At 45.6% G+C, this 22,529-nt stretch overlaps 1 protein-coding gene across 1 annotated transcript in view; it reads left to right on the top strand.

Annotated features, from left to right (window-relative positions):
- The window catches only part of wrap73 (WD repeat containing, antisense to TP73), a 99,003-nt gene that overhangs the window by 68,561 nt on the left and 7,913 nt on the right, over nt 1-22,529 (top strand). The window contains exons 7-9 of the mRNA XM_078425676.1: nt 2,403-2,537; nt 16,372-16,449; nt 21,353-21,458. Of these exons, the coding sequence (XP_078281802.1) occupies nt 2,403-2,537; nt 16,372-16,449; nt 21,353-21,458 (319 nt within the window). The remainder of the gene's footprint in view (nt 1-2,402; nt 2,538-16,371; nt 16,450-21,352; nt 21,459-22,529) is intronic.

Here is a 22,529-nt window from a genome sequence, read left to right on the forward strand (position 1 = left end):
GGGTACGTCGAACAATCACTGTTCCAGGCATACACTGGTCCTATCACCGAACTCTACCGCTACGTTGACGACTGCATCGGTGCTACCTCCTGCACCCATGCAGAACTCACTCACCATCAACTTCACGACTAATTTCCATCCTGCACTCAAATTCACTTGGACCATCTCCAACATCTCCCTACCGTTTCTAGATCTCACTGTCTCCATCATTGGAAACAGACTATTGACTGACATCTATCACAAACCCACTGACTCCCACAGCTATCTAGACTACACTTCTTCCCACCCTGCTTCCTGTATCCCTTACTCCCAATTCCTCCGTTTACACCGCATCTGCGCCCAGGATGAAGTTTTCCATACCAGGTCATTGGAGATGCCCTAATTCTTTAGGGAACAGGGGTTCCCCTCTTCCATTATGAGGCTCTCACTAGGGTTTTCTCGATATCCTGCAGCTCCATTCTTGCTCCTCCTCCTCCTCCCCCCATTCGTAACAAGGACTGAGTCCCTCTTGTCCTCACCTTCCATCCAATCGGCCGTCGCATACAGCATATAATCCTCTGACATTTTTGCCACCTCCAATGGGATCCCACTACTGGCCACATCACATCTCCACCCCTTTCTGCTCTCCGCAGAAACCATTCCCTCCGCAACTCCCTGGTCAACTCGTCCCTCCCATCCTAACCACCCCCTCCACAGGTGTATTCCCCTGCAACCGCAGGAGATACAACACCTGTCCCTTTACCTCCCCCCTCGACTCCATCTAAGGACCTCAACAGTCTTTTTATGTGAGACAGATGTTAATTTGCACCTCCTCCAACCTCATTTACTGTATCCGCTGTTCCAGGTGTCAACTCCTATATATTGGCGAGACCAAGCGCAGGTTCCGCGATCATTTCGCCGAACACCTCCGCTCAGTCCGCCTTAACCTACCTGATCTCCCGGTTGCTCAACACTTTAACTCCCCATCCCATTCCCAATCTGACCTTTCTGTCCTGGGCCTCCTCCATTGTCAGTGAGGCCCAGTGCAAATTGGAGGAACGGCACCTCATATTTTCGCTTGGGTAGCTTACACCCCAGCGGTATGAATATTGACTTCTCTAACTTCAAGTAGCCCTTGCTTTCCCTCTCTCTTCATCCCCTCCCCCTTCCCAGTTGTCCCCTGACATCAATCTTAAGAACGGTCTCGACCCGAAACGTCACCCATTCCTTCTCTCCAGAGATTCTGCCTGTCCCGCTGAGTTACATTTTGCGAATACCTATGGTTTATAACATGTCGAATTCTTAACCTTTTGTTTGAATAGAGAATTTCAATGTTAAAATAACATGAACGTATGTAGTGACTAAGTTAAATGTCTTCAAATATCAGCACTGATTCAGTGATAACATCTGAACGAGAAGGTTATGGTTAAGATCCCAACTCCATATTTTATATGATATCATTACTGTATGTGAGTGGGTATCCTCTGGTTTCCTGCCACATCCCAAAGAAGTGCAGGTTTATAGGTTAATTATTCTCTGTAAATTGCCTCTAGTGTATAGGGAGTGGATTAGAAAGTGAAATAACAGAACTAGTGTGAACCGGTGATAGATGGTCAGCTTGGCCTTGGTGGGCTGAAAGGCCTGTTGAACAAAAAGTATGTCAGTGCTTCCAAGTGGACATTACCATCCACTGTGAAGATCAAAGCATTCTGATGTTTTGGCCAACATGTTGGGCAGCACAGTGACGCAGCTGGTAGAACTGCTGCCAGAGCCAGGGACCCAGGTTTGATCCTGACCATGGATGCTGTCTGGGTGGAATTTTCAAATTCTCCTTGTGACCATGTGGGTTTCCCACGGGTGCTCCAGTTTCCTACCATATCCCAAAGACATGTGGGTTTGTCGGTTAATTGGCCTCTGTACATTGCCCCTCGTGTGTAGGCGGATGCAAAAATGAGACAACCTAACTATTGTGAATGGGTGAAGGATGGTCAGCATGGACTTAGTGGGCAGAAATGCCTGTTTCCATGCTGCTTCTTTCAATCAATTCCATTAATGCCTTAACTTTTAAAGAGACTTCGGAAAAATATATATTTGCTTATACATGTAATTTTTTGAAATTGGCTGTTTCCCACATTTCCCATGATATGTCAATGAAAGTATAACTTTAAAAATATTACTTTGGCTACAAAATGTTTTGAATATGCTGAAGATGTGAAATGTGGCAGTGGGAAAGTGTAGGAGTTAGTAGAAAGAAGACAGATTTATTAATATTCCTCTGGTGTTTTCATATTTTGCATGGAATGCCTTATTTTGAAATACTAATATTCCTTATTTTGGTATATAAAGTTGCTTTTTTTCTCCCCCACCTCCCCACCACGCACTCTCCTCATCGCTCAATACTGAGTAAACGTTTGTTGTTCCAGTATAAAGTACTTCTGTACTCATTGGATGGGCGCTTGCTATCCACCTACAGTGCATACGAGTGGTCTCTTGGTGTGAAATCTGTTGCATGGAGTCCAAGCAGTCAGTTTCTGGCTATTGGCAGCTACGACGAAAAGGTAAGAGATGTGAAATAAATCAGTGAAATTACTAACTAGCAAATCTTGCCAGAAATTGATGAAAATGAATGATAGAGAACGGAACAAATAATCTCAGAACTCTTTGCATAAATACAATACAATACAATACAATATCCTTTATTGTCATTGTACAAGAACAACGAGATTTTGAATGTCGCTTCCATATCGATGCTATCAAATCAAATATATAAATAAATCACGTTGAAAATGAACAACAAAAGGGGGAAAAAGAAAAAGGGGGAACAAGGTAAAGTGCAACAAAAAAAGGTGAATCTATGCTGCACTCCCTCAATAGTAAAATGCCATTTGCATTTTGCATAATTTAATGTAACAAAATCACCAAGGGACTTCACACAAATGTAGCACGGTAGCGCAGCGGTAGAGTTGCTGCTTTACAGTGAATGCAACGCTGGAGACTCAGGTTCGATCCTGACTACGGGTGCTGCACTGTAAGGAGTTTGTACGTTCTCCCCGTGACCTGCGTGGGTTTTCTCCGAGATCTTCGGTTTCCTCCCACACTCCAAAGACGTACAGGTATGTAGGTTAATTGGCTGGGTAAATGTAAAAATTGTCCCTAGTGGGTGTAGGATAGTGTTAATGTACGGGGATCGCTGGGCGGCACGGACTTGGAGGGCCGAAAAGGCCTGTTTCCGGCTGTATATATATGATATGATATGATATGATAATAAGGCAGACGTTGATGTAGAACCAAAGATATAATTTGGTAGCTTTAACAAGCATGACTGAAAACGTTAACAGAGGTGTGATATTTGCAGAGCCTGAGAGAGAGAGCGAGAGAGAGATGTTTAAGGAGGAAATTCTAGAACTTATGAATTGATTGTAGTGGAGAGTCATGGTCAATATTTGCACAAAGGAACAAATTGAAGCAGACTCATACAGCAACATAGAAACAGAAAAATAGGTGCAGGAGTAGGCCATGCCAGTACCGCCATTCAATATGATCATGGCTGATCATCCAAAATCTGTACCCCGTTCCTACTTTTTCCCCATATTCCTTGGTTCCTTTAGTCCTAAGAGCTAAATCTAACTCTCTCTTGAAAACATCCATTGAATTGGTCTCTGCTGCCTTCTGTGGCAGAGAATTCCACAGATTTACAACTCTCTGAGTGAAAAGGTTTTCCTCATCTCAGTCCTAAATGGCCTACCCTATATTCTTAAACTGTGACCCCTGGTTCTGGACTCCCCCAACATGGGGAACATTTTTCCTGCATCTAGCATGTCCAATCCTTTAAGAATTGTATATGTTTCCATAAGATCCCCTATCATCCCTCTGTTCCAGTGAATACAAGCCCAGTCGACCCATTCTTTCATCATATGTCAGTCCCGCCACCCCGGGAATCTATGCTGCACTCCCTCAATAGCAATAATGTCCTTCCTCAAATGAGGAGACCAAAATTGCACACAATATTCCAGGTGCGGTCTCACCCGGGCCCTGTACAACTGCAGTAGGACCTCCTTGCTCCTAAACTCAAATTCTCTCGCAATGAAGGCCCAAATGCCATTAGTTTTTTCACTGCCTGCTTACTTTCAGTGAATGATGTACAAGCACACCCAGGTCGCGTTGCACAGCCCCTTTTCCTAATCTGACACCATTCAGATAATTGCCTTCCTGTTCTTGCCACCAAAGTGGATAACCTCACATTTATCCACATTATACTGCATCTGCCATGCATCTGCCCACTCACCCAACCTATTCAAGTCGCCGTGCAGCCTCATCGCAGCTCACACTGCCACCCAGCTTTGTGTCTTCCTCAAACTTGGAGATGTCACATTTAACTGCCTCGTCTAAATCATTAATATATATTGTAAATAACTGGGCTCCCAGCACCATGCCTTGCGGCACCCCACTAGTCACTGCCTGCCATTCTGAAAAGGACCTGTTAATTCCTACTCTTTACTTCCTGTCTGCCAACCAGTTCTCTACTGACCCTGTCAATACCCTACCCCTAATACGATGTGCTCTAATTTTGCACACTCATTTCTTGTATGGGATTTTGTCAAAGGCTTTTTGAAAGTCCAGATACACTACAATCGACTCAAGCATCTTACCCACTATCGATATAAGGCTAACTGGTCTATTATTCCCCGTTTTCTCTCTCCCTCCTTTCTTAAAAAGTGGGGTTACATTGGCTAATGTCCACAGAAACTAATCCAGAGTCGAGAGAACATTGGAAAATGATCACCAATACATCCACGATTTCTAGGGCGTAGTACTCTGGGATACAGATCATCAGGCCCTAGGGATTTATCTGCCTTCAGTCCCAACAGTTTACCTAACACCATTTCTTGACTAATGTGGATTCCCTTCAGTTCCTCCCTCCCACTAGATCCTCGGTCCCCTAGAATTTCTGGGAGATTGTTTGTGTCTTCCTTAATGAAGACAGAACCAAAGTACTCGTTTAACTGTTCTGCCATTTCTTTGTTTCCCATTATAAATTCACCTGTCTCTGATTTGTCTTCACTAATCTTTTCCTTTTTACGTATCTAAAGAAGCTTTTAGAGTCAGTTTTTATATTCCCCACAAGCTTTCTTTCATGCTCTTTCCCCCCCCTCTTAATTAACCCCTTTATAACTTCTCTGTTGAGTTCTACATTTCTCCTAGACCTCCGGTTTGCTGCTTCCTCTGGCCAATTTATATGCCTTTTCCTTGGATTTGATAAGAACTCGAGGTAAAGGAACCGCTTGGAGGTAGTGATCATAATATGATTAGTTTTAATCTGCAATTTAAATCAGAAGTGTCAGTGTTGCAGTTGAACAAAGGGGACTATGAAGGCATGAGAGAGGAGCTGGCCAAGGTCGACTGGAAAGGGATCCTCGCAGGAATGACAGTGGAACAGCAATGGCAGAAATTTCTGGGCATAATCCGGAAGATGCAGGATCATTTCATTCCAAAGCGAAAGAAAGATTCTAAGGGGAGTAGGAGGCAACCGTGGCTGACAAGGGAAGTTAGGGATGGAATAAAACTAAAAGATGTATAACACAGCAAAGAGTAGTAGGAAGCCAGAGGATTGGGAAACTTTCAAAGGACAACCGAATGTAACAAAACGGGCAATACGGGCTGAAAAGATGAAGTACGAGGGGAAGCTGGCCAAGAATATAAATAAGGACAGTAAAAGCCTCTTTAGATATGTTAAGAGAAAAAGAGTAGCAAAGTCAAACGTAGGTCCCTTGAAGGCAGACATGGGTGAAATTATTATGGGTAACAAGGAAATGGCAAAAGAGTGAACAGGTACTTCGGATCTGTCTTCACTAAGGAAGACACAAACAATCTCCCAGATGTACTGGAGGACAGAAGATCTAGGGGGATAGAGGAACTGAAAGAAATTTGCATTAGGTGAGAAATAGTATTGGATAGACTGATGGGACTGAAGGTTGATAAATCCCCAGGGCCCGATGGTCTGCATCCCAAGGTATTCAAGGAGGAGGCTCTAGAAATACTGGACGCATTGGTGATCATTTTCCAATGTTCAATAGATTCAAGATCAGTTCCTGTGGATTGGAGGATAGCTAATGTTATCCCACTTTTCAAGAAAGGAGCGAGAGAGAGAAAACGGAGAATTACAGACCAGTTAGCCTGACGTCGGTGGTGGGGAAGATGCTGGAGTCAATTATTAAAGAGGTAATAACGGTGCAGTAAAAGAATAAGTCCAAGTCAGCATGGATTTATGAAAGGGAAATGATGCTTGACTAATCTTCTGGAATTTTTTGAGGATATGACAAGTAAAATGGATGAAGGGGAGCCAGTGGATGTAGTGTATCTAGACTTTCAGAAAGCCTTTGATAAGGTCCCACACGGGAGATTGGTGAGCAAAATTAGAGCACAGGTGATGACATGGATAGAGAATTGGTTGGTAGACAGGAAGCAAAGAGTAGGAGTAAATGGGTCCTTTTCAGAATGGCAGGCAGTGGCGAGTGGTGTGCCGCAAGGCTCGGTTTTGGGGCCGCAACTGTTTACCATATATATTAATGATTTGGATGAAGGAATTATAAGTAACACTAGCAAGTTTGCAGATGACACAAAGCTGAGTGGCAGTGTGAACTGCGAAGAGAATGTTAGGAGGTTGCAGGGTGACCTGGGCAGATTGAGTGAGTGGGCAGATGCATGGCAGATGCAGTATAATATAGATAAATGTGAGGTTATGCACTTTGGCGGCAAAAACAAGGAGGCAGATTATTATCTCAATGGTGTCAGGTTAGGGGGAAGTGCAGCAAGACCAGGGTGTCCTTGTACACCAGTCATTGAAAGTTGGCGTGCAGGTACAGCAGGCAGTGAAGAAAGCTAATGGCATGTTGACCTTCATAACGAGAGGATTTCAGTATTGGAGTAAAGAGGTTCTTCTGCAGTTGTATAGGGCCCTGGTAAGACCACATCTGGAGTATTGTGTACAGTTTTGGTCTCCTAATTTGAGGAAGGACATCCTTGTGATTGAGGCAGTGCAGCGTAGGTTCACGAGATTGATCCCTGGGATGGCGGGACTGTCATATGAGGAAAGACTGAAAAGACTAGGCTTGTATTCACTGGAGTTTAGATGAGAGGGGATCTTATATAGACATATAAAATTATAAAAGGACTGGACAAGCTAGATGCAGGAAAAATGTTCCTAATGTTGGGGGAGTCCAGAACCAGGGGCCACAGTCTTAGAATAAAGGGAAGGCCATTTAAAACTGAGTTGAGAAGGAACTTTTTCACCCAGAGAGTTGTGAATTTGTGGAATTCTCTGCCACAGAATGCAGTGGAGGCCAAATCACTGGATGAATTTAAGAGAGAGTTAGATACAGCTCTGGGGGCTAGTGGAACCAAGGGATATGGGGAGAAGTTGGGCACAGGTTACTGATTGTGGATGATCACAATGAATGGCGGTGCTGGCTCGAATGGCCTCCTACACCTATTTTCTATGTTTCTATTTAACACTATCCTTGATTTCCCTCGTTAGCCACGGTTGAGCCGACTTCCCTGTTTTATTTTTTCGCGAGACAGGAATGAACACTTTTTGGAGTTCATCCATGTGGTCTTTAAATCTTTGCCATTGCATCTCCACCGTCAACTTTTAAGTATAATTTGCTAGTCTATCCCAGCCAATTCCCGTCTCATACCTTCAATGTCTCCTTTCTTTAAGTTCCGGACCTTAGTCTTTGAATTAACCGTGTCATTTTCCATCCTAATGCAGAATTCCACCATATTATGGTCACTGTTGCCCAAGGGGCTTTGCACAATAAGATCGCTAACTAATCCTTCCTCATTACACAATACCCAGTCTAGGATGGCCTGTCGTCTAGTCGGTTCTTCTGCACATTGGTTTAATAAACCATCCCGTATACATTCCAGGAAATCCTCCTCCTCAGCGCTGCTACCAATTTGGTTGGCCCAATCGATATGTAGATTAAAGTCACCCATGAAAACTGCTGTATCTTTGCTACAAGCATTCTTAATTTCCTGCTTGATGTTATCCCCAACCTCCCTGCTGCAGTTTGGTGGTCTGTATACAACTCCAACAAGCGTTTTCTGCCCGTGGCTGTTTCGCTGTTCTACCCATATCGATTCTACAGCTTCCAAGCTATTGTCTCTCCTGTTATTGCATTAATCTCCTCTTTAACCAGCAATGCCATCCGACCTCATCTTCCTTTCTGTCTATCCTTCCTGAATATCGAATACCTCTGCATGTTTAGCTCCCAGCCTTGATCACCCTGGAGCCATGTCTCTGTAATTCCAACTATATCATATTCCTCAACTGCACATTCAATTCATCTACCTTATTACAAATGCTCCTCGCATTAAGGCACAAAGCTTTCAGGTTTGTTTTTCTTATCTCCCTTCTACCTTTTGCTTCTGTCCTTCTTTTATGTCCCTCTGTTTCCTTGCATTGGTTCCCATCCCCCTGCCCTATTAGTTTAAACGTGACCTTTCCTACACTCTCTTTCCCGTTAACTGCACACATGCGCTTCCACGTTGTTGACTCCACCCCCCATTATTTCATTTAAACCCACCCGTGTAGCACTAGCAAGCCTGCCTGCCAGAATGTCGGTCCCCCTCCAATTAAGGTGCAACCCGTCCCTTTTGTACAGGTCACCCATATACCAGTGGTCCAAGAATCTGAATCCCTGTCCCCGGCACCAACTCCTCAAATACACGTTAATCTGTCCAATCTTCCAATTGCTACCCTCACTAACACATGGCACTGGGAGTAATCTAGGGATTACCACCATCTAGGTCCTGACCTTTTGCCTTACTCCCTATACTCACTCCGCAGTTTTCCTACCTATGTCATTTGTGGCGACTAGCACAATGACTTCTGGCTGCTCCCCCTCCCCCTTGAGAAAGTTCCGCAATCGCTCCGACACCAGGCACCAGGGAGGCAACACACCATCCTGGAGTTCCGTTTACTGCCACAGAATCTCCTGTCTGTCCCCCTAAATATGCCCCCCCTCTAAAACTGCAGCTCCAGTTCCCCAATATGGTGTTTAAAGAACTGCACCTAGATGCACTTCCTGCAGATGTAGACCCCAGGGACACTGAACGTCTTCCTGAGTTCCCACACCCCACAAGCCGAGCACTCCACTGCACAAGCCTCCACCCCACCCACAATAGCACCAAGTTGCACTCTGAAACAGTGACACATCAAACCTTATCCTCCAATCACCCTCGCCAAAGAGCAGAGGGATCTAGGAGTACAAGTGTTTAGTTCCCTGAAAGTGGCGTCACAGGTAGATAGGGTGTTAAAGGAGGGTTTTTGGTATATTGATAATCATCAGTCATGGACCAACCTGATCTCTCGGTTGCCAAACACTTTAATTCCCCTGCCCATTCTCACACTGACCTTTCTGTCCTGGGCTTCCTCAATTGTCAGAGTGAGGCCAAATGCAAATTGGAGGAACAGCATCTCACATTTCGCTCACAGTGGTATGAATATTGATTTCTCGAAGTTCAAGTAACACATGCATTCCCTCGCTCTCTGTCCCTCCCCCAGCGAAGCCATTGTACCAGCTTCCAACCTTTCTGAGGCTGGCTGTGTATTGAGGCATTTCTTAAATAAAGTAAATTGGGATGTTGTTACATTCTGTGTGAAAGGCCACAGGTGTTTTCACTCTAGACTGGGAACACACAGTTAGAAACATAGAAACATAGCAAATAGGTGCAGGAGTAGGCCATTCGGCCCTTCGAGCCTGCACCGCCATTCAATATGATCATGGCTGATCATCCAACTCAGTATCCCGTACCTGCCTTCTCTCCATACCCCCTGATCCCTTTAGCCACAAGGGCCACATCTAACTCCCTCTTAAATATAGCCAATGAAGTGGCCTCAACTACCTTCTGTGGCAGAGAATTCCATAGATTCACCACTCTCTGTGTGAAAAAAAACTTTCTCATTTCGGTCCTAAAAGACTTCCCCCTTATCCTTAAACTGTGACCCCTTGTTCTGGACTTCCCCAACATCGGGAACAATCTTCCTGCATCTAGCCTGTCCAACCCCTTAAGAATTTTTTAAGTTTCTAGAAGATCCCCCCCTCAATCTTCTAAATTCCAGCGAGTACAAGCCGAGTCTATCCATTCTTTCTTCATATGAAAGTCCTGCCATCCCAGGAATCAATCTGGTGAACCTTCTCTGTACTCCCTCTATAGCAAGAATGTCTTTCCTCACATTAGGAGACCAAAACTGTACGCAATACTCCAGGTGTGGTCTCACCAATGTCCTGTACAACTGCAGCAGAACCTCCCTGCTCCTATACTCAAATCCCCTCGCTATGAATGCCAACATACCATTCGCTTTCTTCACTGCCTGCTGCACCTGCATGCCTCCTTTCAATGACTGGTGTACCACGACACCCAGGTTTCGTTGCATCTCCCCTTCTCCTAATCGGCCACCATTCAGGAAATAGTCTGCTTTCCTGTTCTTGCCACCAAAGTGGATAACCTCACATTTATCCACATTATACTGCATCTGCCATGCATTTGCCCATTCACCTAACTTATCCAAGTCAGGTTGCAGCCTCCTAGCATCCTCCTCACAGCTAACACTGCCCCCCAGCTTCGTGTCATCCATTGCTATAGGGCACAGGTGTCAAACACAAGGCCCGCGGGCCGAATGCGGCCCGCCATGTCATTTTATGTGGCCCGCGAGAGCTTAATTGTCATTGGTCGTATATCTTTTAAGTTACAGACATTTTTAACTTTCAAACTTTCATTTCTAAACACATTTTTCCAAGTGCTGTACGTCTGACGTCACCAGCACGGCAAGGCCTCTCCTCACTCGCACAAACAAGATGGACGCCGTTAGCGGAGCTGCCCGCCCGCAATCACCGCCTCCCCTCCCCGCTCTCCCACACCCGGGGGACACTCCCGAGCAGGAGGGAGATGGTCGGACTGATAGAAACATAGAAACATAGAAAATAGGTGCAGGAGTAGGCCATTCGGCCCTTCGAGCCTGCACCGCCATTCAATATGATCATGGCTGATCATTCAGCTCAGTAGCCTGTACCTGCCTTCTCTCCATACCCCCTGATCCCTTTAGCAAAAAGGGCCACATCTAACTCCCTCTTAAATATAGCCAATGAACTGGCCTCAACTACCTTCTGTGGCAGAGAATTCCACAGACTCACCACTCTCTGTGTGAAGAAATGTTTCCTCATCTCGGTCCTAAAAGACTTCCCCCTTATCCTTAAGCTGTGACCCCTGGTCCTCATCCTTCCCTTCCGTCCCTTCAACCCACGCACGGCGTCCTCGAGTCCCCCCTTCCACCGATGGCGGCGTCGACGCGGGCCGCTGCCACCGACGGCCCATCGCGACTTCAGACTGCGCGCCTCCCGCAGCGCCTCTCTCCCCCCGCTTCTCTCCCCTCCCGACGCTCCCAGACTGGCCCCGCCCGACTCGAGTAGTCCCACCTCCGCCGCCCGCCTCGAGTAGTCCCACCTCCGCTGCCCGACTCCAGTAGTCCGGGGCTCCCTCCTCCATGCACGCTCAGTAAGTGCCTTTCGCCGCCAACGGCTCCACGGAGGGGAGGGGAGTGGACGTGGGGCCGAGTGGGCGGAGGGAAGGGTGGGGGTAGGAGGGGGGGAGGAGAGAATGGGATTATGGGGGGGTGGGGGGAGGAGAGAGTGGGGGAAAGGGGGTGGTGGGGAAAGGGGGGGGGAGAGTGAGAGTGGGTGAGGAGAGAGTGGGGGGAGAGGGGGACTGGGGAGAGAGGGGGACTGGGGAGGGGACAGCGGGGGTGGTTGGGGGAAGAGAGAGTGGGGGGAGAGGGGGACTGGGGAGGGGGACAGCGGGGGTGGTTGGGGCAAGAGAGAGTGGGGGTGGGGGGAGGAACAGTGGGTCAGGGAAGGGGGGGTGGGAGGAGCAGAGAGTGGGGGTGGGAGGGAGAGTGGGACTGGGGAGGGGGGTGGTGGGGGGGGAAGAGAGTGGGGGTGGGGGGAAGGGGACAGTGGGGGTCAGGGAAGAGTGGGGGGGAAGCAAAGGGGGAGAAGGTGGGTGGGGGAATGGGACAGTGAGAGTGAAAGGGGAGGAGGGGGTGGGGGAGGAGGGAGAGGGGAGGAGGGAGGAGGGAGGGGGTGAGGGAGGAGGGGGAGGAGAGGGAGTGTGGGGGGAGGGGGTTGGTGGTGGGGGGAAGAGAGGGGGTGGGAGGGAAGGGGGACTGAGGGTCAGGGAAAAGGGGAGAGTGGGGGAGGGAGGGAAAGGTGGGTGATGGGGAAGGGGACAGTGAGAGTGAAAGGAGGGGGAGGGTGGGGGGAGGAGAGAGGGAGTGTGGGGGGAAGGGGGGTGATGGTGGGGGGAAGAGAGTGGGGGGTAGGGGGGAAGGGGGACAGTGGGAGTGGGGGGGAGGGGGATGGTGAGAATGCAGGTGGGGCAAGTGGGGGGAGGGTAGGAGTGGGAGGGGGTGAGGAGAGAGTGGGGGAGGTGGGGGTGGGTGAGGAGGGGTGGGGGAGAGAGGGGATGGGGAGAGAGAGTGTGGCTGGGGAGAGAGAGTGGGGCTGGGGAGAGAGAGTGGGGCTGGGGAGGAGAGAATGGGGGGGTGGGTGGAGGAGAGAGTGGTGAATGAGGGGTGGAGGAGAGTGCGGGTGGGAGGGAGAGTGCTACTGGGGAGGAGGGTGGAGTGGGGTGGAGGAAAGAGTGGGTAGGGAGGAGGGGTGGGGGGAAGGGGACAGCAGGGGTGGGGGGGAGGAGGGGGTGTTGGTGGGGGATGAGAGAGTGGGGGTTGGGGAGAAAGGGGACAGTGGGGGTCAGGGAAGATGGGAGAGTGGGGGGTAGGGAGAGGAGGGATAAGGAGGATTGAGTAGGGAGTTGAGGATGCTACACCAATACAGGAGAGGCTTTGGGTCTAAGGCTCCTCGGTCACACCCTCTCCCCTTCCCTGTGCCGCCTTTAATTGCGCTCCCCCTCCCCTGGAGGAGCATGGCACCACAGTGAAGGAGAAAGAATATGGCCGCTGGCAGGACGGTGTCAGAGGCTCCCTCTCCCCTTTCCCTTCCTAACCCACCCTCCCCTCTCCACCTCCCCTCCCCCCCCCCCCCCCCATTGAGATTAAATTTTTTTTTTTTAAGAGACAATTTATTTTAAAGAAAAAACGCGATTTCCCCAGGTCGCTATGGAAACCCTACGAGGAACGGGCCCAATTTGTCAATGTGCTTATATATTTTTACATTTATGTTAATGCATGTACAATATTTGTTCATTTCAATAAATAATAATCAAATGCAGACAGTTATTTAACAATATGTTAAGGATTAGTTACATTTATACAGTCTTACAGTTACAACCGGCCCTTTGAGGGCAACCATAATGCTGATGTGGCCTGGGGTGAAAATGAGTTTGACACCCCTGCTATAGGGCATCAATTACATATCCAAATCTTTGAGAATGGAGGCTTGATATTGCCGAGTACTGCATTAGTGAATACTAAAGCCATCTATCTGCTATAATTACTTGGATTCTGTTTGAATTCAAAGGAGCAAATATTGACATTTGCTAGACATTCTATGACTTTTAATTATGACAGGAGGTTTGCTCACGACTGTCACCGCTGGCTAATATCTGTTCTGAAACACCTACATGCATCTCTGTATCATTGTATAAACGAGGACCCATGATCATATGAAACAATATTTGAATCTCAAAGAGGAAGCCGAAGGCAATAAATTCAGTGCAGTTTTAAAAACAGCAGGGTGAATGATGTATTTAATACAATTAACCTTCAAATGGCTTCCTGGGCCCAATGCATATTGGGAGAGATGCATGGACTCGAGAGCTAGACTGCACCGTAAAAATAGCATGATCGGTTATTGTTCAAAACAAGTTTTAACATTTCCTCTTTGGTTATCAACCTGCAGATTACTCTGTTGCCAATTAACAGTGCGCAGAAATTAGCTTGTGCTTTTACAATCTTCCCTTTATTACTGCCCACAAAAGTTTACGTCATTGTGCAAAAAATGTTTCACTCTTTTGCATGTTTACGTTAATGTGATGAATACTTTTCCATCCAGTTGGAAAAGGCAATTTAGATGTCGTCTGCATTAGTCTTGTTTTTGTACACACAATCTTTAGTCATCTGATCACGTATTTTCCTGTATTAGAATTGCATCACAATATTTTTCTACAGATGGTTTTGTACGTGGGAGATCGTGTTTCACAATTTAGGTTTTTGGAAGAGGTAACCAAGAAGGTTGACGAGGGTAAGGCCAAGGATGTTGTTTATGTGGACTTTAATAAGGCCATTACATGGCAGGCTGCTCTGGAAGGTTAGATCGCATGGCATCCAGGGAAGTATCAGAGTGTGATTATGGCAGGTGGTTTCTTGGACCGGAGGCCTATGCCTAGTGGTGCCTCAGGGATCAGGGCTGGGAAAATTGCTGTTTGTGGTTTATTTTAGCGATTTAGATGAGTGTGTGCAATGCAGGATTAGTAAGTTACAGATGACACCAAAGTAGGTGGCATCGTGGACAATGAAGAAGGTTATCAAAAATTTACAGCAGGGTCTTGATTAGCTGGGCAAGTGGGCTGTGGAATGGCTAATGGAGTTTAACGCAGATAAGTGCAAGGTTTGGGAAGTCAAATCCAGGCAGGACCGTCGAAGTGAATGGCAGGCAGCCAGATAGTGTTGTAGCGCAGAGGGATCTAGGAGTACAAGTGTTTAGTTCCCTGAAAGTGGTGTCACAGGTAGTTAAGATGGTAAAGAAGATTTTTGGTACATTGGCCATCATCAGTCATGGGCCTACCTGGGTGGGCAAACACTTTAATTCCCCTTCCCATTCCCACACTGACCTTTCTGCCCAGGGCCTCCTCCATTGTCAGAGTGAGGCTAAATGCAAATTGGAGGAACAGCACCTCACATTTCGCTTGGGCAGCTTATGATTTATGAGTATGATTTCTCTAACTTCAAGTAACCCATGCATTCCCTCGCTCCCTGTCCCTCCCCCAGCCAAATCATTGTACTAGCTTCAAAGTTGTCTTGTTGAGTCTCATTGGCTGTAACTCTCTTTCACCTCGGCCACAGCGAACAATGGCCTTTTCCCTTTATCTTCGTTACTTTTTTGCATATCTTTCATTCATTTGTTCCATGTCTCTCTATATCATTTCTAACAGGTACAATAACATTTAAAAGACACTTGGACAGATACGGATATGGACCAAATGCAGGCAAATAGGATTAGCTTAGAAGGAGATCCTGGTTGGACGAGTTGGGCCAAATGGCTAGTTTCTGTGTTGCATGACTGAGTGAGATGTCTTGAAAATGGAAGAAAAAGACCAGTTTGTCTCCTTTACCTACTCAAATGAATGAGAGTTCCCTCCCCTCATCAATGCCTAATTACAGCATTACAAGATTCTGAATCAATCCTATGTTCAAAAACCATGCACACTAAATAGTGCAGACGTACTGTAATGGTTCAGAGCAGTTGTTGAAAAATGGTCTCTGTGTGGCCATTTCTGGCCAGGCAACAATTTATTCTTTAGATTCAGACATCAGTAACTGCAGTTCTGAATGGTGACGCAGGATATCATATCTTAAAAGTCTTGCTGTTTTTCTTTTATAATTAAAATGTACTGCTTCCTTCTAAGCCATTATCTAAAGATGACTTGTTATCTTAAGGCTCTTTTTTTTAAACAAATTCAAACGACCTGGCAGCTTAATGTTCCAGGGTACAGGGGATGTTGCCAGGACTTAAGAGCCTGAGTTATAGGGAGAGGTTGAGCAGGCTAGGATGTTATTCCTTGGAGCATAGGAGGCTGAGGGGGTGTATAAGATCATGAGAGGAATGGATAGGGTAAACACACAGTCTTTTATCCAGAGTAGGTAAATCAAGAATCAGAGGACATGGGTTTAAAGTGAGGGAGGTGGGGAAGGGTGGGGGGGGGAAGATTTAATAAGAACCTGAGGGGCAAATACTGTTAAATATTTTAGGGAGGTTCCAGAGGAGGTAGTTGCAGTAGGTACTTTCACAACATTTAAAGGGCATTTGGACATGGATATTCATGATACATGGATAGGATAGGTTTCAAAAGATATGGGCCAAATGCAGGCAGGTGAGACTTGTATAGATTGCACATGTTGGTCAGTGTAGGCAAGTTGGACAGAAGGACCTGTTTCCACACTGTATCACTCTGTAACTGAAAGCAAAGGATGCTTCTTTAAGTTGAGTTAATGATGTAAATAAAACTCCGGAAGTAATTCCCACCGTGAAGTCAACTTTTCCTAAGGTGCAAGGGAACCTGTTTTGGGGAACTTTTGGCATTAATCATTGCAAATTTACTTTGTCTGAATTTTGTTGATGGAAGAAATGTTAATTGGAATGATCTACCCCTATTTAGGTAAGAATTTTAAGCCATGTGACCTGGAGAAAGATTGCGGAATTGGAACATCTCCCAGCGATCAAAGATTCTAAAAGTGTAAGTAAGAATCACTTACACTTAAATAAACATACATAGAACATAGAACAGTACAGCACGGGAACAGGTCCTTTGATCCACAATGTTTCATTGAACCAGATGCCAAGTTAAACTGATCTCATCTGCCTGTTTAGGATTCATATCCCTCTATTCCATGCAGTTCCATGTGCCTATTAAAAGTCTCTAAATAAAACCCCTATCACATCTACCTCCACCCTTGCCAATGTGTTCCACGACCCCACCACTGTTTTTAAAAGAAAACTAGTCCCGAACATCTCCATTAAACTTTCCCCTCTCACCTTTATAGCTATGCTCTCTAGTGTTGGACACTTTCGCCCTGTGAAAAAAGGTTCTGGCTGTCTACCCTATCTATGCCTCTCATAATTTTATATACTTCCATTAAGGCTCCCCTCAACTTCTAACGTTCCCTAGTCTATCCAACCAATCCAAGTCTATCCATCCTCTCCTGAAACCCTCTAATCCAGGTATAATTCTGGTAAACCACCTCTGCACACTCTCCAAAGCCTCCACATCCTTCCTGTAATGGGGAGACTAGAACTGCATGCAATATTCCAAATGTGGCCCAACCAAAGTCTTGTGGAGCTGCTTCATGACTTTCTGACACTTGTACTCAATGCTCCTAGCAATGAAGGCAGGCATACCATACGCCTTTGTTGCCACTCTATCTCCCTCTGCTGCCACCTTCAGTGAGCTATAAACTTGGGCTTCAAGATTCTTCTGCACATCAATGCTGTTAAAGATCTTACTGTATACTCTCCCCTTACCTTCAACCTCCCAAAGTGCAACACCTCACACTTGCTTGGGTTAAACTCCCTCTGCCATTTCTCCACCCATTTCTGCAGCTGATCTATATCCAACTATATCTTCAGAAGTCTTCTTTACTGTGTGCAACTCCTCCAATTTGACGTTATCGGTAAACTTAGTCGTCAATCCATCTATTTTTAAATCTGGTCATTTATATATATCACAAACACCTGAGGTCCCAGCAAAGATCCCTGCAACGTGAGTTTAGAGAGTTAGGAAGAAGACTGAGAAGTAGGACGTCGAGGGTGGTTATCTCTGGACTGTTACCTGTACCTCGTGCTGGTGAGGGCAGGAACAGAGAGATCATGGATATGAATGTATGGCTGAGGGGCTGGTGCAGGGAGCAGAGATTTAGATTTCTAGACCACTGGGATCTCCTCTGGGGTAGAGGTGACCTGTACAAAAGGGACGGGTTGCACCTTAACAGCAGGGGGACCAACATTCTGGCAGGCAGGTTTGCTAGTGCTACACGTGTGGCTTTAAACTAAGTAGTGGGGGGGAGGGGTTGACAAATTGGGAATATGAAGATGGAGTTAAAGAGGAAGCGAATACAGGAGAAATTGCAAAGGACTCTCGAATAAATGGGAAGGGAAGTTCTAAATGGGATAAGAGAGTAAGGTCAGGGCCAATTGTGACCGGTGTGAGAGGGGAGGTGAATACCGAAGTTAAAGTGTTGTATTTAAATGCGCAAAGTATAAAAAATAAAGTGGATGAGCTTGAGGCTCAGTTAGACATTGGCAAGTACGATGTTGTGGGAATCACAGAGACATGGCTGCAAGAGGACCAGGGCTGGGAACTGAATATTCAGGGGTACACAACGTATAGAAAAGGCAGACAGGTGGGCAGAGGCGGTGGGGTTGCTCTGTTGGTAAGGAATGATATTCATTCCCTTGCAAGAGGTGACATAGAATCAGGAGATGTAGAATCAGTATGGATATAAATGAGGAATTGTAAGGATAAAAAGACCCTAATGGGAGTTATCTATAGGCCCCCAAACAGTAGCCTCGACATAGGGTGCAAGTTGAATCAAGAGCTAAAATTGGCATGTCGCAAATGTAATGCTACGTTGGTTATGGGAGATTTCAACTTGCAAGTAGACTGGGAAAATCAGGTTGGTAATGGACCCCAGGAAAGAGAGTTTGTGGAGTGCCTCCGAGATGGATTCTTGGAACAGCTTGTACTGGAGCCTACCAGGGAGAAGGCAGTTCTGGACTTAGTGTTGTGTAATGAACCTGATCTGATAAGGGGACTCGAGGTAAAAGAGCCATTTGGAGGCAGTGATCACAATATGATAAGTTTTACTCTACAAATTGAGAGGGAGAATGGAAAATCGGAAGTGTCAGTATTACAGTTTAGCAAAGGGAATTACAGAGGCATGAGGCAGGAGCTGGCCAGAATTGACAGGAAGGAGGCCCTAACAGGGAAGACGGTGGAACAGCAATGGCAGGTATTCCTAGGAATAATGCAGAGGTTGCAGGATCAATTTTTCCCAAAGAGGAGGAAAGATTCTAAGGGAAGTAAGAGGCACCCGTGGCTGACAAGGAAAGTCAAGGACGGCATAAAAATAAAAGAGAAGTACAACATAGCAAAGAAGAGTGGGAAGCCAGAGGATTGGGACTCTTTTAAAGAGCAACAGAAGATAACTTAAAAGGCAATACAGGGAGAAAAGATGAGGTAAGAGGGTAAGCTAGCCAATAATATAAAGGAGGATAGTAAAAGCTTTTTTAGGTATGTGACGAGGAAAAAAATAGTCAAGGCAAATGTGGGTCCCTTGAAGACAGAAGCAGGAGAATTTATTATGGGGAACAAGGAAATGACAGACGAGTTGAACCGGTACTTTGGATCTGTCTTCACTAAGGAAGATACAAGCAATCTCCCAGATGTTACTCGTGGTCAGAGATCCTCGGGTGATGGAGGAACTGAAGGAAATCCACATTAGGCAGGAAATGGTGTTAGGTAGACTGATGGGACTGAAGGCTGATAAATCCCCGGGCCTGATGGTCTGCATCCCAGGGTACTTAAGGATGTGGCTCTAGAAATTGTGGACGCATTGGTGATCGTTTTCCAATGTTCTATAGATTCAGGATCAGTTCCTGTGGATTGGAGGGTAGCTAATGTTATCCCACTTTTTAAGAAAGGAGGGAGAGAGAAAACGGGAAATTATAGACTAGTTAGTCTGACATCAGTGGTGGGGAAGATGCTGGAGTCAATTATAAAAGACGAAATTGCGGAGCATTTGGATAGCAGTAACAGGATCGTTCCGAGTCAGCATGGATTTACGAAGGGGAAATCATGCTTGACTAATCTTCTGGAATTTTTTGAGGATGTAACTAGGAAAATTGACAGGGGAGAGCCGGTGGATGTGGTGTACCTCGATTTTCAGAAAGCCTTCGACAAGGTCCCACATAGGAGATTAGTGGGCAAAATTAGAGCACATGGTATCGGAGGTAGGTTACTGGCATGGATAGAAAATTGGTTGACAGGTACAGCAGGCAGTGAAGAAGGCCAATGGAATGTTGTTGGCCTTCATAACAAGAGGAGTTGAGTAGAGGAGCAAAGAGGTCCATCTGCAGTTGTACAGAGCCCTAGTGCGACCGCACCTGGAGTACTGTGTGCAGTTTTGGTCTCCAAATTTGAGGAAGGATATTCTTGCTGTTGAGGGCGTGCAGCGTAGGTTTACTAGGTTAATCCCCGGAATGGCGGGACTGTCGTATGTTGAAAGACTGGAGCGACTAGGCTTGTATACATTGGAATTTAGAAGGATGAGAGGGGATCTTATCGAAACATATAAGATTATTAAGGGGTTGGACACGTTAGAGGCAGGAAACATTTTCCCAATGTTGGGGGAGTCCAGAACCTGGGGCCACAGTTTAAGAATAAGGGGTAGGCCATTTAGAACAGAGATGAGGAAAAACTTTTTCAGTCAGAGAGTTGTGAATCTGTGGAATTCTCTGCCTCAGAAGGCAGTGGAGGCTAATTTTCTGAATGCATTCAAGAGAGAGCTAGATAGAGCTCTTAAGGATAGCGGAATCAGGGGGTATGGGGAGAAGGCAGGAACGGGGTACTGATAGAGAATGATCAGCCATGATCACATTAAATGGTGGTGCTGGCTCGAAGGGCCGAATGGCCTACTGCTGCATTTATTGTCTATTGGAACTCGATTGGTCAAAGATCCACCAAAAAAATGACATTGATCTCATTGATAATGCAGTGTATGAATCATTGATAATCCACTGGATGAATGAGACAAGATTTTCAGTTAAATCAGAATGGCAACTATAGAGCATATATAGAAGAAATATTGGTTCATGTTTCTACAACTGAGATTTACTTCCAGCATTAATAATCTGGTTTGGAAATAAGATTTGATTTCCTTTGGTTCGTAGCAGGAAGACTGATTCAACCTTATTGGAAGAAAAGCTATGATTTTATGCATGTTGAAAAGATAGACACTAATTGTTCCAAAACTTATGGGAGATGCAAAAGACAATAGACAATAGGTGCAGGAGTAGGCCATTCGGCCCTTTGAGCTATTGTGATCATGGCTGATCATCCACAATCAGTACCCCGTTCCTGCCTTCTCCCCATACCCCTTGACTCCGCAATCTTGAAGAGCTCTATCTAAATCTTGAAAGCATCCAGAGAATTGGCCTCCTCTGCCTTTTGAGGCAGAGAATTCCACAGATTCACAACTCTCTGAGTGAACTCTCCGTTCTAAATGGCTTACCCCTTATTCTTAAACTATGGCCCCTGGTTCTGGACTCCCCCAACATCGGGAACATATGCTACTTTGAACATCTCCCATTCCAGGTGAAACTATAAGAATTCTAATCATTAAATTAACCAAGAACGATTTTCGTACAAATATTGATCATTTGGAAACTTGGCCTGTACTTAAGCAGTGGAATATTATGTCCTGCAATTTACATGGACATGGCAATCTCCAGTACCCCAACTATCTGGGTAGCCCATGCATATGTTTGTATCTTCTCTTGGTTATCTTTAGCTGCAAGCAGGGAAAGCCAGCATTAGAAATATTCATTGCGGCAGTCTCTAACTCTTTCCTCACTGTTTACAGGTTATCTACAAGGAGGTTGAAAGTCGGCCAGACATTGGCAGTGGTGTTTTGTCTTTACCTCCCCTTATAACTGGAACAAGTTCCTTGTTCAGCACAGAAAGTAAATGTAAGTAAAGCAATAAAGAACTCTGGATAATTTCTTACTCTCGCCCTGGGGCTATTATCCCTGCTGCCCACTCTCTCTGAAAGGAGATTGGTAGGAATCTTTCAGGATAGCCTAGTTTGATTCAGCGCAAGAGATCTTGTAATTGTGTAGATCCAGCCTTATCTGTTCATGCACATAATTTGTTATTCCATCTATGGCAGATGGTGATCAACAGTTAGAGTCCTACTTTACATTTCTAATACCCAATGATTAACCCAAGATGCAATGCCCTGAGATGAGCTAATACAGCACAATAAAGAAACTATACCAGCAAGATTCTGATTGCTTAGAGAGCTTCCCACTTCCTTCCGGGGTCTTTTACCTCTGCAGATGCTACTTGTCCTAGAGTTCTTCCAGCAGTTTTTTTTTTGCTCCAGATTTCAGCATCTGCAGTTCCCTTTGTCCCTTCCCACTTCCTTTGCCTTATATGTAAAGAACTTTAAATTAATTTAGACTTAATTGTAAATGTTGCGATGACTTCCCCTCTGCCATGATTGAATGACAAGAAACTTAAATAATGTGTTAAAACCTTATTCCCTTCCTCACCTGTGACCCACTCCAAAATAATCTTGAAAAGTAGTTTTTAAACTAATTTGATTTTCCGGTTCTAAGGACTGTTGTCAGGCAAAACAAAATCGCTGCATGAAGGGGGATGTTAGAATGCAGCTGAATTAGGCAATAGTCACAGTCTGCTTGCTGTTGCTCCACATGGTTTGCCAACCATATTCAGCATGCCTATATTTGGATAACCAGAAGCTTGGTTAATTCTTTTGGGGTTTTTTTCTTTTAAGTATTCCAGTTCTCCTCTGTAAATTTGCACCTCAAATAAGCACATATGCCTGAAGCTTGTTGTAATAGTTGGTCTCCTGATCTATTATAACTGATTGTTTTTCCTTCTAAATGAGAACTTTCTGAATGTGTGACCCAAGTGTAAATATGATTTGTTTTCAGTGCTGAAGCACTCTATGCCCAGCTTATTTATTTAGAGGGTCATATTGTCATATCTTAATGTTCTACCGTTAACCTATGTGT

This window comes from Rhinoraja longicauda, chromosome 30 (assembly GCF_053455715.1).
Source record: "Rhinoraja longicauda isolate Sanriku21f chromosome 30, sRhiLon1.1, whole genome shotgun sequence".
Lineage (NCBI taxonomy): Eukaryota > Metazoa > Chordata > Chondrichthyes > Rajiformes > Arhynchobatidae > Rhinoraja > Rhinoraja longicauda.